Genomic DNA, 13,639 nt, shown 5'->3' with positions numbered 1-13,639 from the left:
TGTAAATACGACAAAGTGCTATGCAATTTTCACCTTTATTTAACCAGGTAGGCTAGTTGAGAACAAGTTCTCATTTACAATTGCGACCTGGACAAGATAAAGCAAAGCAGTTCGACACATACAACAACAGAGTTACACATGGAGTAAAACAAACATACAGAGCAAGTGAGGTGAGATAAGGGAGGTAAAGGCAAAAAAAAAGAGGAAAAAAAAGGCCATGGTGGCAAAGTAAATACAATATAGCAAGTAAAACACTGGAATGGTAGATTTGCAGTGGAAGAATGTGCAATGTAGAGATAGAAATAATGGGGTGCAAAGGAGCAAAATAAATAAATAAATAAATATAGTAGGGGAAGCGGTAGTTGTTTGGACTAAATTATAGATGGGCTATGTACAGGTGCAGTGATCTGTGAGCTGCTCTGACAGCTGGTGCTTAAAGCTAGTGAGGGAGATAAGTGTTTCCAATTTCAGGGATTTTTGCAGTTCTTTCCAGTCATTGGCAGCAGAGAAAATACTACACTGTGCTATGTAAATACCAGGTAGAGATATTCGGCCACTCTTGAAATACCTAATCCAGCTATCCACTGACTGCACTGTTAATAACAAACTAAACCCAGTATAATTTAATCAGGAGAAATAAAGTTCATGTTTTCCATTTCTAATTCTTTAATTTAATTACAGCAGGGAACATCATGTGTGGGCTTGTCAGACAGAGCCCACGTTCCCTGACAGGGTGTGGTTAGTTGAGGACATGTTCCCTGTGACAGGGTGTAGTTAGTTGAGGACATGTTCCCTGTGACAGGGTGTAGTTAGTTGAGGACATGTTCCCTGTGACAGGGTGTAGTTAGTTGAGGACATGTTCCCTGTGACAGGGTGTAGTTAGTTGAGGACATGTTCCTTGTGACAGGGTGTAGTTAGTTGAGGACATGTTCCCTGTGACAGGGTGTAGTTAGTTGAGGACATGTTCCCTGACAGGGTGTAGTTAGTTGAGGACATGTTCCCTGTGACAGGGTGTAGTTAGTTGAGGACATGTTCCCTGTGACAGGGTGTAGTTAGTTGAGGACATGTTCCCTGTGACAGGGTGTAGTTAGTCGATGATCCACTAGGTGGTGTTGTTATTAATATCCTATGTTTTTTCCTGTAGGATACAACTAACTCTTCTGAATTCAAAATGGGCTCCTAGCCCCTACTCCCTAGCACCTACTCCCTAACCCCTACATCCTAGCCCCTATACCCTAGCCCCTATTCTCTAGCCCCTATTCTCTAGCTCCTACTCCCTACACACTGGGCACAGACGTCATTCAACATCTAGTTTTGATTTAATTTTGCTTGTGAACTAATGTCAATTTAATGTGAAATCAACAAAACATTTCACCAGGTCATTGGATTTACGTTAAAAGTTGGGTGAAAAAAAATTGCAATTCAATCACGTTGATGACTTTTTGCAAATCGAATCAGATTTCCATGTTGATTCAACGTCATCACAATGAATGTTTTTGTTGAAAGAAAGCAGAATTAATGTTGATTCAATCAGGTTTTGCCAAGTGGGTAGCCACTCCTCTAGATCTTAACAGTACTGGATAGATGGAAGCAAGAGACAGACAGAGAGAGAAGGAGACAGACAGACAGACAGACAGACAGACAGACAGACAGACAGACAGACAGACAGACAGACAGACAGACAGACAGACAGACAGACAGACAGACAGACAGAGAGGCAGGTGACTCACGTGGCAGGATCTCTAGTTCTTTGGTGTCCTCGTCCTTTTCACTGTCCCTGTTGTCCTCCTCTCCCTCCTTCCTGAACTCAAACGTGGACGGCAGCTCCTGCTCCTCCGTGCTGGCATTCTGCTCATCCACCACTAGGGAGAGAGAGAGGGCAGGGAGAGTGAGGAGGAAGAGAGGATGAGGAGAAAAGAGAGAAGAAGGGGAAGAGGGAGAGAAGGAGAGAGAGAAGGAGGGGGAGAGGGTGAGAAGGAGAGAGAAAGGGAGGGGGAGAGGGTGAGGGGAGAGAAGGGTCTGAAATTGCACATTACATCTTCATATTACGTGACAAAGTGATTACCAAGTCATTTTGTAGTTGAACTGTCTGGAGTCCAATTGTATTCTCTCTGAAACAGGCATGCAAGACTCGCCAAAGGCTCTATTCTAGTGTATGTCTGATCTGTTTTGTCATAATGTATTTCTACGTACCTCTCTCTGCCTGTTGCATGATCTGTTATGGTCTATATCTATGTACCTCTCTCTGCCTGTTCCATGATCTGTTATGTTCTATATCTACGTACCTCTCTCTGCCTGTTGCATAATCTCTCGCACAGCCTTCTTCAGGCTGTTTGCCCGTAGCATCAACTGTTCTTTAGCTCTGAACATCTTGTGTGGCGAACCTCCTCCGTTCTCTCCTCCCTTCTCACTCTCCTCCGCTTCCAGTTTCTCCTTCAGCTCGGTCAACGACTCCTCGCTCATCTCCTCCTCTTCTTCCTCCTCCTCAACGATGGGGGGTGTGGAAAGGCGAGGAGGTGGGGGAAATGACTGGGTTTCTGTGTTGAGGGTCTGAAGGAGCAAATCTAGCTTCTCATTCAGGATGGCACACTGGTGGGGGAGAGGAGTTAATTTAGAGAGTGTGTGTGTGTGTGTGTGTGTGTGTGTGTGTGTGTGTGTGTGTGGTGTACTTACTTTGAGAGACATGGTGTCACACTCCTCTGTATTCTCAGTACTTCTCTCATAGGACTTCCCCACTTTGGCAACAAAGTCCTTTACTGTCTCACACAGGATCCTAGAAGGGGAGAGAATAAAGAGAAAGAGAGAGAGGTGAGGGAGAGAGAGCATACTCTGTACTGCATACTCTCCTTGCCCTCTACCTCACGATACAAAACAACACCACACATCACAAAAAACATATCCTCACCAGTTTTACAACCGTATATCCATACCATATCTCCTGAAACATCTCCACACTTTATCATTCTATAGAACTCAAACTCAACCCTAAGGCGCCCAGAGACCATTCCATTAAATAATAGTAAAGGGTCTGTTATCCCCCCACCTTTGACCCTGTTCCTCCTTGTTAGCCAAATAGCCAACTTTGCCTGAGCAAACAGAAAACACCCATTTGGCCTCTTCCTTATTGGAATACCTGTACCCCATGATAAACATCCTGACAGTAAACTCCACCACCAAGCTTTCACACAGACATTCCAACAGAGACATTAATGGCATTAACCGGGGCGCACACAGAAAACACACGATGCACAGTTTCACTCATGACACAGAAAGGACACTCCTGTCCAACTCCCGGGTCGACCCGTGCCAACCAGCCATTAGTGGCCAGGGCTCCATGTAGAACTCTCTGGAGGTCCCCTGACCTCTTTGGTACTGGGAAACTGTAGAGCCCCCTCCATCTAAAACCCACCATACTCTCCGCTCCACATACCTCCGGCCACTGATTTGCCTTCACTCCTGTTAGGCTTCTAACGTTCCTCACCTTATAAATGCAGAGGTTGTAGAGGGCTTTACCTCCCACCCCCTCAAACTCCCCCAGAGTCGGAGTGTTAAAATCGAACAAGTCCTCCAGACCACCTTGCCAGTCCCCAGCCTCTGCCGTCACCTACAGTGGCAGAAACATTGGTGGCCCCTCCCCCTTTGGCCCCTCAAACACCCCCCTTATTGGTTCAGACAGTACCTCCTGGACCTCCCCCAGGAATCTCTCCAGCAGACTAAGAGATGTTAGTCCTGTTGTTGTGCCAGGACTTCCAGGGTTTTCCACCCTCCTCCCCCTGCAGCCGCAGGTCACCCAGCCTTAGTAAACCCGCTGCCGATCTCAAAGGGATGTCTGGGTTGTGGAAGATAGGCTCCTCCCACACCCACAGCCCAGGCTCCACACCACCTTCTCGTGTGGGCCTTAGCAGCTGCCAGGCCTTCAGCACTGCAGAGTAAAAATCAGAGAGACCTGCTGTACTCAGCCTCTCCAGCTTCATGAGGAACAGCCGCCGGTCTAACCCTAATCCGCCAGCTCTCCTCAGCAGCGCGCATGCTGGTGTCCAGTTCCATCAGGTCCTGTCCTCCTTCGTGAATGGACATATACAACACTGACACCCTCAGCCAGTGATGGCCCGACCAGAGAAAATCCACTAGCTTGCTTTGCAGGTCTGAGAGCAGGTGTTGAGGATAGCCAGTTTATGCCACAGGGAAGACGCCGACCATGTTATTGATTATCAGCACCCTCCCTCTATATGACACTTGGGACAGGAGCCAGTCATGACACCACTGCTTGTGACAGCCCCTCCCAGTTCTTCCTGACCCACCCCTTCGAGCCCAGGTACACCCCCAAAATGTTAGGCCCTTCACAACCCCACTCCAGCACACTCCCTGCAGTCTCCTGCGTAGCAGCCCCAAAAAAGGCTCAATGGCTAGTGTATATAACTGCCCCGCTAGAGGTCATCCTTGTCTAATGCCCCATCTCATCCAGACTGGCCTACTGAGCTCCCCTCCCACCTTGACCATACATGACGCTCCAGCATACAACAGCTTCACACAGAACAAAAACCTTTCCCAAACATCACATTAAACAGATACTCATGGTCCACTCTATAAAAAGCCTTCATTTGATCTAGAGACCAGTCTGAAGTTCACATTAGAACCTTTCGACAATTCCAGCATGTTCCTGGTTAAGAACATGTTGTCCACGATTGAGCATCTCAGTGGACAATATGTCTGGTTCTTGTGTACTATAGAGTCCAGATCGGCAACTCATCGGCAACTCTCCTACCCTGACGCACTCACGCAATACGCAAAAGAATCCCAGTCCAATTATTGCCCAGAATTGTTTATAAATCTCCACTGGGTTACGGGCTCTGCCAGTTCATGGGACAATGGAGGAATGTCCATTTTATCCCTCTGTGAAAGAGAGAGCTTAGGGAGTTATTTAAACAAAACCTGAGCACACACAGGATAACACAGTTCTGCCCTATGCAACTCAGTATAAAACTCCACAGTCTGCTCCTGCATCTCCCCCACCACAGAGGTCACCCGCCCATCAGAAAGCTGTAGACAATGCTTACCCTTCAATGCTCTCTCTTTGTTTACTATGGTGCTATCCTCAGATAATAGCATCGTTTGCTCTAGGCGAAAAGCCTGTTTTAAATCTGACATGTTGGCTGGATTCACAATAAGTGTAGCTTTAATTTGGTATCTTATATGTGTGATTTCATGAACGTTTGATTTTTGTAGTAATCATTTAATTTGGCGCTCTGCATTTTCACTGGCTTTTGGCCAGGTGGGACGGTACACATATCCCAGAGAGGTTTTAAGCAAGCCTACCTGGAGAGTCGCCATAAGAAGTGTGAGAAAAGACAACAAAAAAACAGAATCTGAAGGTAGACCCTTACGCACGGTTGTGACCAACTAACACTTTTCCTGGGTGAGAGGTTATCATGCCCCTCATTTTTCATAGCGTGTTCTACTGATCTTACAAACTTTCCCGGGCCACAGAAAAAAGCTTCAAGATTAACCTTTTTCCCTTAGTCTCATTCAGGAACCTTGACAGTTCCATCACCGTGTCATCTCTGCCTGACTGGCTGTCAGCTCTGGACCAATTGAGGAGGAGTCTGAAAAGAAAGCCTCTTCATCATCCTCTTCCTCACACTCACCTTCCTCCTACTCATCTCCATCTCCGATCCTGACCACCTGCCTTTTCTCTCTAGTCGGGGCCTCCACCAAGCACCAGGCACTTTGACCACACCAGCTTCTCTTCTCCCCCTTTTTCATCTTCTGCTTGACACCCTCCTCCACCGCCCCTGGTCGCCTACCCTTCCCCAATAAACTCTCTTCATCCACTAGCATAACCTGACTAGACACAGCCTCATCTACACCACCATCTGTAACATGACTAGACCCAGCCTCATCTACACCACCATCCATAACATGACTAGACCCAGCCTCATCTACACCACCATCCATAACATGACTATACCCAGCCTCATCTACACCACCATCCATAACGTGACTAGGCCCAGCCTCATCTACACCACCATCCATAACATGACTAGACACAGCCTCATCTACACCACCATCCATAACATGACTATACCCAGCCTCATCTACACCACCATCCATAACCTGACTAGACACAGCCTCATCTACACCACCATCCATAACATGACTAGACACAGCCTCATCTACACCACCATCCATAACGTGACTATACCCAGCCTCATCTACACCACCATCCATAACATGACTAGGCCCAGCCTCATCTACACCACCATCCATAACATGACTAGACCCAGCCTCATCTACACCACCATCCATAACGTGACTAGGCCCAGCCTCATCTACACCACCATCCATAACATGACTATACCCAGCCTCATCTACACCACCATCCATAACATGACTAGGCCCAGCCTCATCTACACCACCATCCATAACATGACTAGACCCAGCCTCATCTACACCACCATCCATAACGTGACTTGGCCCAGCCTCGGCTGCTTGCATCTCATGGACCCCTCCACGTTGACCTCTATTTCCCCCACCGGCCCTGGTACCCTCACCTTGTCTATGGCCTTTTTGTGGGCACGCAAAGCTATTATGCCTCAAATACCTACACTCAAAGCAACGTAGACTATCTGTGTTGGCAAACCCAGTGTAGAGCCACTACCCATGCCTCACTTTAAAATACACATGTAACAGTTGCTCAATGTTAGTCAGAAACTTGAACACTTGCCTCCGGAACAAAACAACATGCTTAACTTCTTGACGCTACCCATTCCTTAAGCGGGATAATTGTCATCAGCAACGCTGAATAGCATAGCGCCACAGTCAAATACTGTTACTAAAAAATATTCATATTCATGAAATCACAAGTGCAATATTGCAAAACACAGCTTAGCCTTTTGTAAATCCACCTGTCATCTCAGATTTTGAAATTCTGCTTTATAGCGAAAGCAATCCAAGCGTTTGTGTAAATGTATCGATCACATGACAAAACATTTAGTGCACTTAGCATCAGGTAACTTGGTCACGAAAATCAGAAAAGCAATCAAATTAATTGTTTACCTTTGATGACCGTTGGAACTATGAAACTATGTCGAAAGACTATTGACAATTTAAGGAAGCCATTGAAAAAATAATCTGGTTGATATCCCTTTAAATGGAGGATAGGCAATGCATAGGAACAGAGAGGTTTCAAAATAAGAGGCACTTCCTGATTGGATTTTCCTCAGGTTTTCACCTGCAATATCAGTTCTGTTTTACTCACAGACAATATTTTGACAGTTTTGGAAACGTTAGAGTGTTTTCTATCCTAATCTGAATTATATGCATATTCTAGTTTCTGGGGCCGAGAAATAGTCAGTTTCAAATGGGTACGTTTTTTAGCCAAAAACAAAAATACTGCCCCCTACACGCAAAGGTTAACGGCATCTGCCTGAAAACTGCCGACAGTACATGTAAACCGCTTGCAAACTTACCAAACCGACTCAATTATTTTTTTATTTGATCATTCGTAATAAACTGAGGCAGATTCGCAACTAACACTCTAGTCGAATGAGTCGAAAGAGGAGAAATCGACACCAAAACATCCCTTACAAATATCCCACTAGCAATCAGCTTGCCCACCAAATTGACCCTTTTCATGAACACAACCACAGCTTTGTTAATTCTGGATGCGGAATGTTTAAATTCAACTCCTACCTGTTCGGTGACCGCGAGCAGAACCTCCTCGACCTTAACTCCATTCTCAGGAATACACCTGAATCCATAATGGCAGCGTCTACTCCTCGCTAGGCTGCGAAGCCATAGAATACACCACACTGTTCAAACCCTAGGAAACTAAAACTATGTCCTCTTCCTCCCTATCTTTGAAAAAAAGCCAGTGGGTATCGCTGGTGTGTTAACTCTCCACCATAGAAAATAGAAATGGAAAGAAAAGACCAAGGAAATAATCAAGAAAATAGGTCAAGACAGAGCCCCTCATACGGCCTCTCAACAACAAAAACACTTCCAGCATGCCCTAGAGAGAGCCATTTAGCAGCCATTTAGCAGTGTTGAGATGAGAGACTCACTTAGCAGAGGAGATGACCACAGAGTTTTGGTCAGCATTGAGGATCTTGGTGAGATGGGCAGCTACCGAGTCTTCATAGGCTGAGATCTGGAACTGAGGACACGTAGGAAGGGGATACGTCATAATGACCATAAAACTAAGCATGGTCAGAGGGAAACTGTTAAGATTATAAATCACCCCAAAATCCCAACGTGGACACTAACTTCAACTTCCTTCAAACTGCACACAGAGACATACAAATGATATCCCATCTGACTTTGGGTAAGTAGAAAAAGGGCTTCGTTGCCAAAATGTCGCACGATCCTCAAAAATGTTTCAGATGAGCGTGTACCTGGTCATGGTCAGTGTCGTCGGGCGTGACAGGCCCGCTGTGTTTGGAAAGGATCTTAATTTCGTAGGTCATGATGCTCCAGCGGTCCAACATTTTGGTGCTGGCCCGCTCCAGTTTCTCCAGGATCTGGGGCAGCTGCGTGTCATCATCACACGACGGGCCCCAGCCCAGCACCCGCGCCAGGTCATTCCCAGTACCCAGGGGGAGAACTCCCAGCTGGCACTGGAGACAGTCAGAGAGGGGTACGGGGAAAGAGAGAGAGAGAGAGAGGGGGGGGGGGGGGGGGGGGTGTAAGTGTGTGGGGGAGCTGGGAGGGGGGCTCTGTGTGTGTGAGGCAAGAAGGGCGGGGATAACTGTGTGTGTATTTACGTGTGTGTGTCTATGTATGTGTGTGTGTATTTGTGTGTGTATTTGTGTGCGTCTGTGTATTTATGTGTGTGTGTGTGTGTTTACGTGTGTGTGTGCATTTATGTGTGTGTGTGTGTGTATTTACATGTGTGCGTGTATTTACGTGTGTGTGTGTGTGTGTGTGTGTGTGTGTGTGTGTGTGTGTATTTATGTGTGTGTGTGTGTGTGTGTGTGTGTGTGTGTGTGTATTTACATGTATTTATGTGTTTAGAAGCCTTCTACATTTGCACACAATGTACATAAGATTGTTCTATTGTGTTATTGACTGTACTTTGTTTTATGTGTAACTCTGTGTTGTTGTTTTTGTCACACTGTTTGCTTTATCTTGGCCAGGTTGCATATATAAATGAGAACTTATTCTCAACTGGCATTCCTGGTTAAATAATGGTGAAATAAAATTGTCAAAAAATGTCTGTGTATTTTTTTATTTTTTTAAATGTTTACATTTTTATTTCACCTTTATTTAGTTAAATAAAGGTCAAATATATATTTTTAAAGTTGGTTACTTTGACTCCAACATTAAACGCTATATCCACAAGGGATATAATGCCTCTGAGGAAACAGAGGTTGAAGAATGTCCTTCAGCTTGAATTATGAAATATATATACAGTATATATCTTTATTTAACCAGGTAGGCCAGTTAAGGACAAGTTCTCATTTACAACTGTGACCTGGCCAAGATAAAGCAAAGCAGTGTGACACAGACAACAACACAGAGTTACACATGGAGTAAACAATAAACAAGCCAATAACACAATAAACAAGTCAATGACACAGTTAACCCACATGACTAATGCCATACTCTGAACAGGCAGTTAACCCACATGACTAATGCCATACTCTGAACAGGCAGTTAACCCACATGACTAATGCCACACTCTGAACAGGCATTTAACCCACATGACTAATGCCATACTCTGAACAGACAGTTAACCCACATGACTAATGCCATACTCTGAACAGGCAGTTAACCCACATGACTAATGCCATACTCTGAACAGGCAGTTAACCCACATGACTAATGCCATACTCTGAACAGGCAGTTAACCCACATGACTAATGTCATACTCTGAACAGGCAGTTAACCCACATGACTAATGCCATACTCTGAACAGACAGTTAACCCACATGACTAATGCCATACTCTGAACAGACAGTTAACCCACATGACTAATGCCATACTCTGAACAGACAGTTAACCCACATGACTAATGCCATACTCTGAACAGACAGTTAACCCACATGACTAATGCCATACTCTGAACAGACGGTTAACCCACATGACTAATGCCATACTCTGAACAGGCAGTTAACCCACATGACTAATGCCATACTCTGAACAGACAGTTAACCCACATGACTAATGCCATACTCTGAACAGGCAGTTAACCCACATGACTAATGCCATACTCTGAACAGACAGTTAACCCACATGACTAATGCCATACTCTGAACAGGCAGTTAACCCACATGACTAATGCCATACTCTGAACAGACAGTTAACCCACATGACTAATGCCATACTCTGAACAGACAGTTAACCCACATGACTAATGCCATACTCTGAACAGGCAGTTAACCCACATGACTAATGCCATACTCTGAACAGACAGTTAACCCACATGACTAATGCCATACTCTGAACAGGCAGTTAACCCACATGACTAATGCCATACTCTGAACAGACAGTTAACCCACATGACTAATGCCATACTCTGAACAGGCAGTTAACCCACATGACTAATGCCATACTCTGAACAGACAGTTAACCCACATGACTAATGCCATACTCTGAACAGGCAGTTAACCCACATGACTAATGCCATACTCTGAACAGACAGTTAACCCACATGACTAATGCCATACTCTGAACAGGCAGTTAACCCACATGACTAATGCCATACTCTGAACAGACAGTTAACCCACTGTTCCTAGGCCGTCATTGAAAATCAGAATTTGTTCTTAACTGACTTGCCTGGTTAAATAAATAAAAAATAAAAAATACTTGGCCTTCTGCCCGTAATCCTTTTAATAAGGAATTATCAGTGTGCATTAACAGATATAGGTTCTGCACTGCATGAAATGCAATTGAGCTTTGTGATTTACATAAATTCACTGAAAACTCATACTAACACGCGGTTGGTTATATTAAGATTATATTATATTAATATTACACTTTTAATATAGACCATATAATAGACTTTTGTCCAGCTAATAGCCATAACCACTGATCAAGCAACATTATGGACTAAACGTTCAAATCCTGTTGCTGCAGAATTATTTTTGCTGTGACAATACTGGTCAAATTAAGATCCTACATCTGTAAACATACTCAACGTGTGTATGTTGTGTCTCACCTGTTTGTGGAGGTTGAGTTTGTCTATCTCAGAGAGGACCCAGCCTACACTCCCATCCCCTCCGCACACCAGGATCCGGAAGTTATCGAACTTCTGGAAGAGACGCAGCCTGGAACACACAGAGGAATGGTCATAGTGTCGCAGTAAAGCTTTCTATCTGTGTTCTGGCCCAATTAGGTTACCAACCAGGGACTCTCTGCACTCAACACTAGTCACCCATCAAACAGCCTTCTAATCAACCGCACTACCAATACCATGTTCTGGTTTGAGCCATAGACACTGTCTACTTCTTGGTCTCAGAAAGGGTTCATTCACAACCACAATGAATGCTACTAGTGCACAGCTAACCAGCTAGCGATGTCACATGGTCTCCATTAGCAGGAGCAAACCAAGTTGGCTCACCCTAGATGTGGTCCTCCGTTGACCAGGTCAAACACCTGAGCAGGGTTGAGGAGCTGCTTGAAACGTCGGAGGAATTTAACCCCTTGGTTGTCTCCGCTCTTGGAATTGACAAAGACCAGCAGAGGACTGGCGCAGGACGGGGGACAGGTGGCCTTCCAGAAGCCTGAACACAAAAACACAAAATAACAGCTATTACATTAATTAATTAATTAATTCATGGATCGATTAGTGAAGGAATTAATGGATGGATGGATGGATGGATGGATGGACCTGTGCTCAACTATTAACAGTACTAGCCCATTATAGTACAAATTATTCTTTTTAAAATTGCAACCCTATTATAGTTCAAAATGATCTGATAACTGGAACTATTGTAGATAGAAATAGACAGGTCATCAGAATCGGTTAAACGTAGAACTGCTCATCTCTAGCACATGTATCACTTCGTTCATCACCATCACTGTCGAACCGAAGAAAAGATGTGTTAACAATGCCAGTATCTAGACTCTGATTCCTGTCAAAGTGACTAATGGGAAGAGGTGTGAGAAGATGGACAGGTGAAAAGAAGAGAGAGATTCTGCTGTCTGCTAGCTTCTGTACTGGGAGTGTCTGTTAAGTAATGTATCAAAATGCCCACACACTGCTACATCATTAAAGCATCAACGTGTGTGTTTAGGCATCGTCAATCTGAGTCAGGTTGGGCACATGTATGTGGCATGTGTAGTATTAGCACACATTCTAAGCGGGAACACACTGCAGAATACAAGCCTTTATAGGATGCATCATACAGCACATTCAGACGCTTGTACATTATGTCAACATCACTCTGTGTGAGAAGGCTCTACGTTTGTGTGGGTGTATGTGAGAGAGAGAGAGAGAGAGAGAGAGAGAGAGAGAGAGAGAGAGAGAGAGAGAGAGAGAGAGAGAGAGAGAGAGAGAGAGAGAGAGAGAGAGAGAGAGAGAGAGAGAGAGAGAGAGAGAGAGAGAGAGAGAGAGAGAGAGAGAGAGAGAGAGAGAGAGAGAGAGAGAGAGAGAGAGAGAGAGAGAGAGAGAGAGAGAGTGTGTGTGTGTGTGTGTGTGTGCAGGGAAGGGTAGGGATGGTGACATTCCCCTTGGGCCCTGTCCTCCACACTCTCATTGTCTCGTTCTTCTCTCCGCTCCCTCTTTTTTCTGTCATTATTTTCTCCTCCATCTCCACATCTCGTTGCCTCTCTCTTCTCTCTGTATCTCTCTCTCTCTCTCTCTCTCTCTGTCTCTCTATCCCTCCTCCCTTTAATCCCCTCTCCATCCTCCACATCTCGTTGCCTCTCTCTTCTCTCTCTATCCCCTCTCTCTCTCTCTCTCTGTCTCTCTGTCTCTCTCTCCCCTGTCTTTCTCTCTCTCTCTCCTCTTTCTATCCCTCCTCCCTTTAATCCCCCTCTCCATCCTCCACATCTCGTTGCCTTTGTCTTCTCTCTCTATCCCCCTGTATTTTTCTCTTCTATCTCTATCTCTCTGTCTCCGTCTCTCTCTCTCTCTCTCGCTCTCTCACCTTCTCTTTCTCTGATCTTGTCAGCAGCGGAGCAGAGATGGGAGAGATGGAGAGGGGGGAAGTGGAGGGGGAAAGAGATGGGAAAGAGGGAGGAGGAGATGAAAGTCACAACGTTCCAGCACGTGCCACAGTCCGCCAGCTGCCAATTAGATTAGAGCTCTCTCAAGCCTGTACTGGGGAAGGGGCAATCCTGGCACGAAGGGGGAGGGGCGGATGGACAGGGGAGCTTGAGAGAATGGAAGAGAGTGAGATAAATATATTTAGAAGACAGAGGAGAGGAAAAGATGGAGAGGGAGAGACATGGGGAGAGAAGGGAGGGAGACATGGGGAGAGAAGGGAGGGAGACATGGGGAGAGAAGGGAGGGAGACATGGGGAGATATGGAGAGAAAGAGGGGAGGGAACCGAGAGAGAGTGGGGGGAGTAGAGGGAGGAGTACCGTTTTCCTAGCTCAAACTCCTCTCAAAACACCATGATTGTGTAATAAAGCCATGTAAAGTAATGCATCTATCCTGAAATCTGGTGTCTGGATGGTGTTGGATTGTAAAAC

General features: G+C 45.3%; 1 protein-coding gene across 11 annotated transcripts in view; it reads right to left on the bottom strand.

Annotated features, from left to right (window-relative positions):
- Positions 1-13,639, bottom strand: part of LOC110504796 (diacylglycerol kinase eta) — a 110,795-nt gene that overhangs the window by 30,986 nt on the left and 66,170 nt on the right. For all 11 annotated transcript variants that reach the window (XM_090230397.1, XM_090230403.1, XM_036975215.2 and 8 more), the window contains 7 exons: positions 11,561-11,723; positions 11,159-11,267; positions 8,394-8,615; positions 8,064-8,155; positions 2,674-2,773; positions 2,286-2,589; positions 1,731-1,862 (listed from right to left, as the gene is read on the bottom strand). In XM_090230397.1, the coding sequence (XP_090086523.1) occupies positions 1,731-1,862; positions 2,286-2,589; positions 2,674-2,773; positions 8,064-8,155; positions 8,394-8,615; positions 11,159-11,267; positions 11,561-11,723 (1,122 nt within the window). The remainder of the gene's footprint in view (positions 1-1,730; positions 1,863-2,285; positions 2,590-2,673; positions 2,774-8,063; positions 8,156-8,393; positions 8,616-11,158; positions 11,268-11,560; positions 11,724-13,639) is intronic.

This window comes from Oncorhynchus mykiss, chromosome 3 (genome assembly GCF_057628025.1).
Source record: "Oncorhynchus mykiss isolate SJ-2025 chromosome 3, ASM5762802v1, whole genome shotgun sequence".
Classification (NCBI taxonomy): domain Eukaryota; kingdom Metazoa; phylum Chordata; class Actinopteri; order Salmoniformes; family Salmonidae; genus Oncorhynchus; species Oncorhynchus mykiss.
The sequence above is the reverse complement of the archived record's forward strand: the minus strand, read 5'-3'. Positions and strand labels throughout refer to the sequence as shown.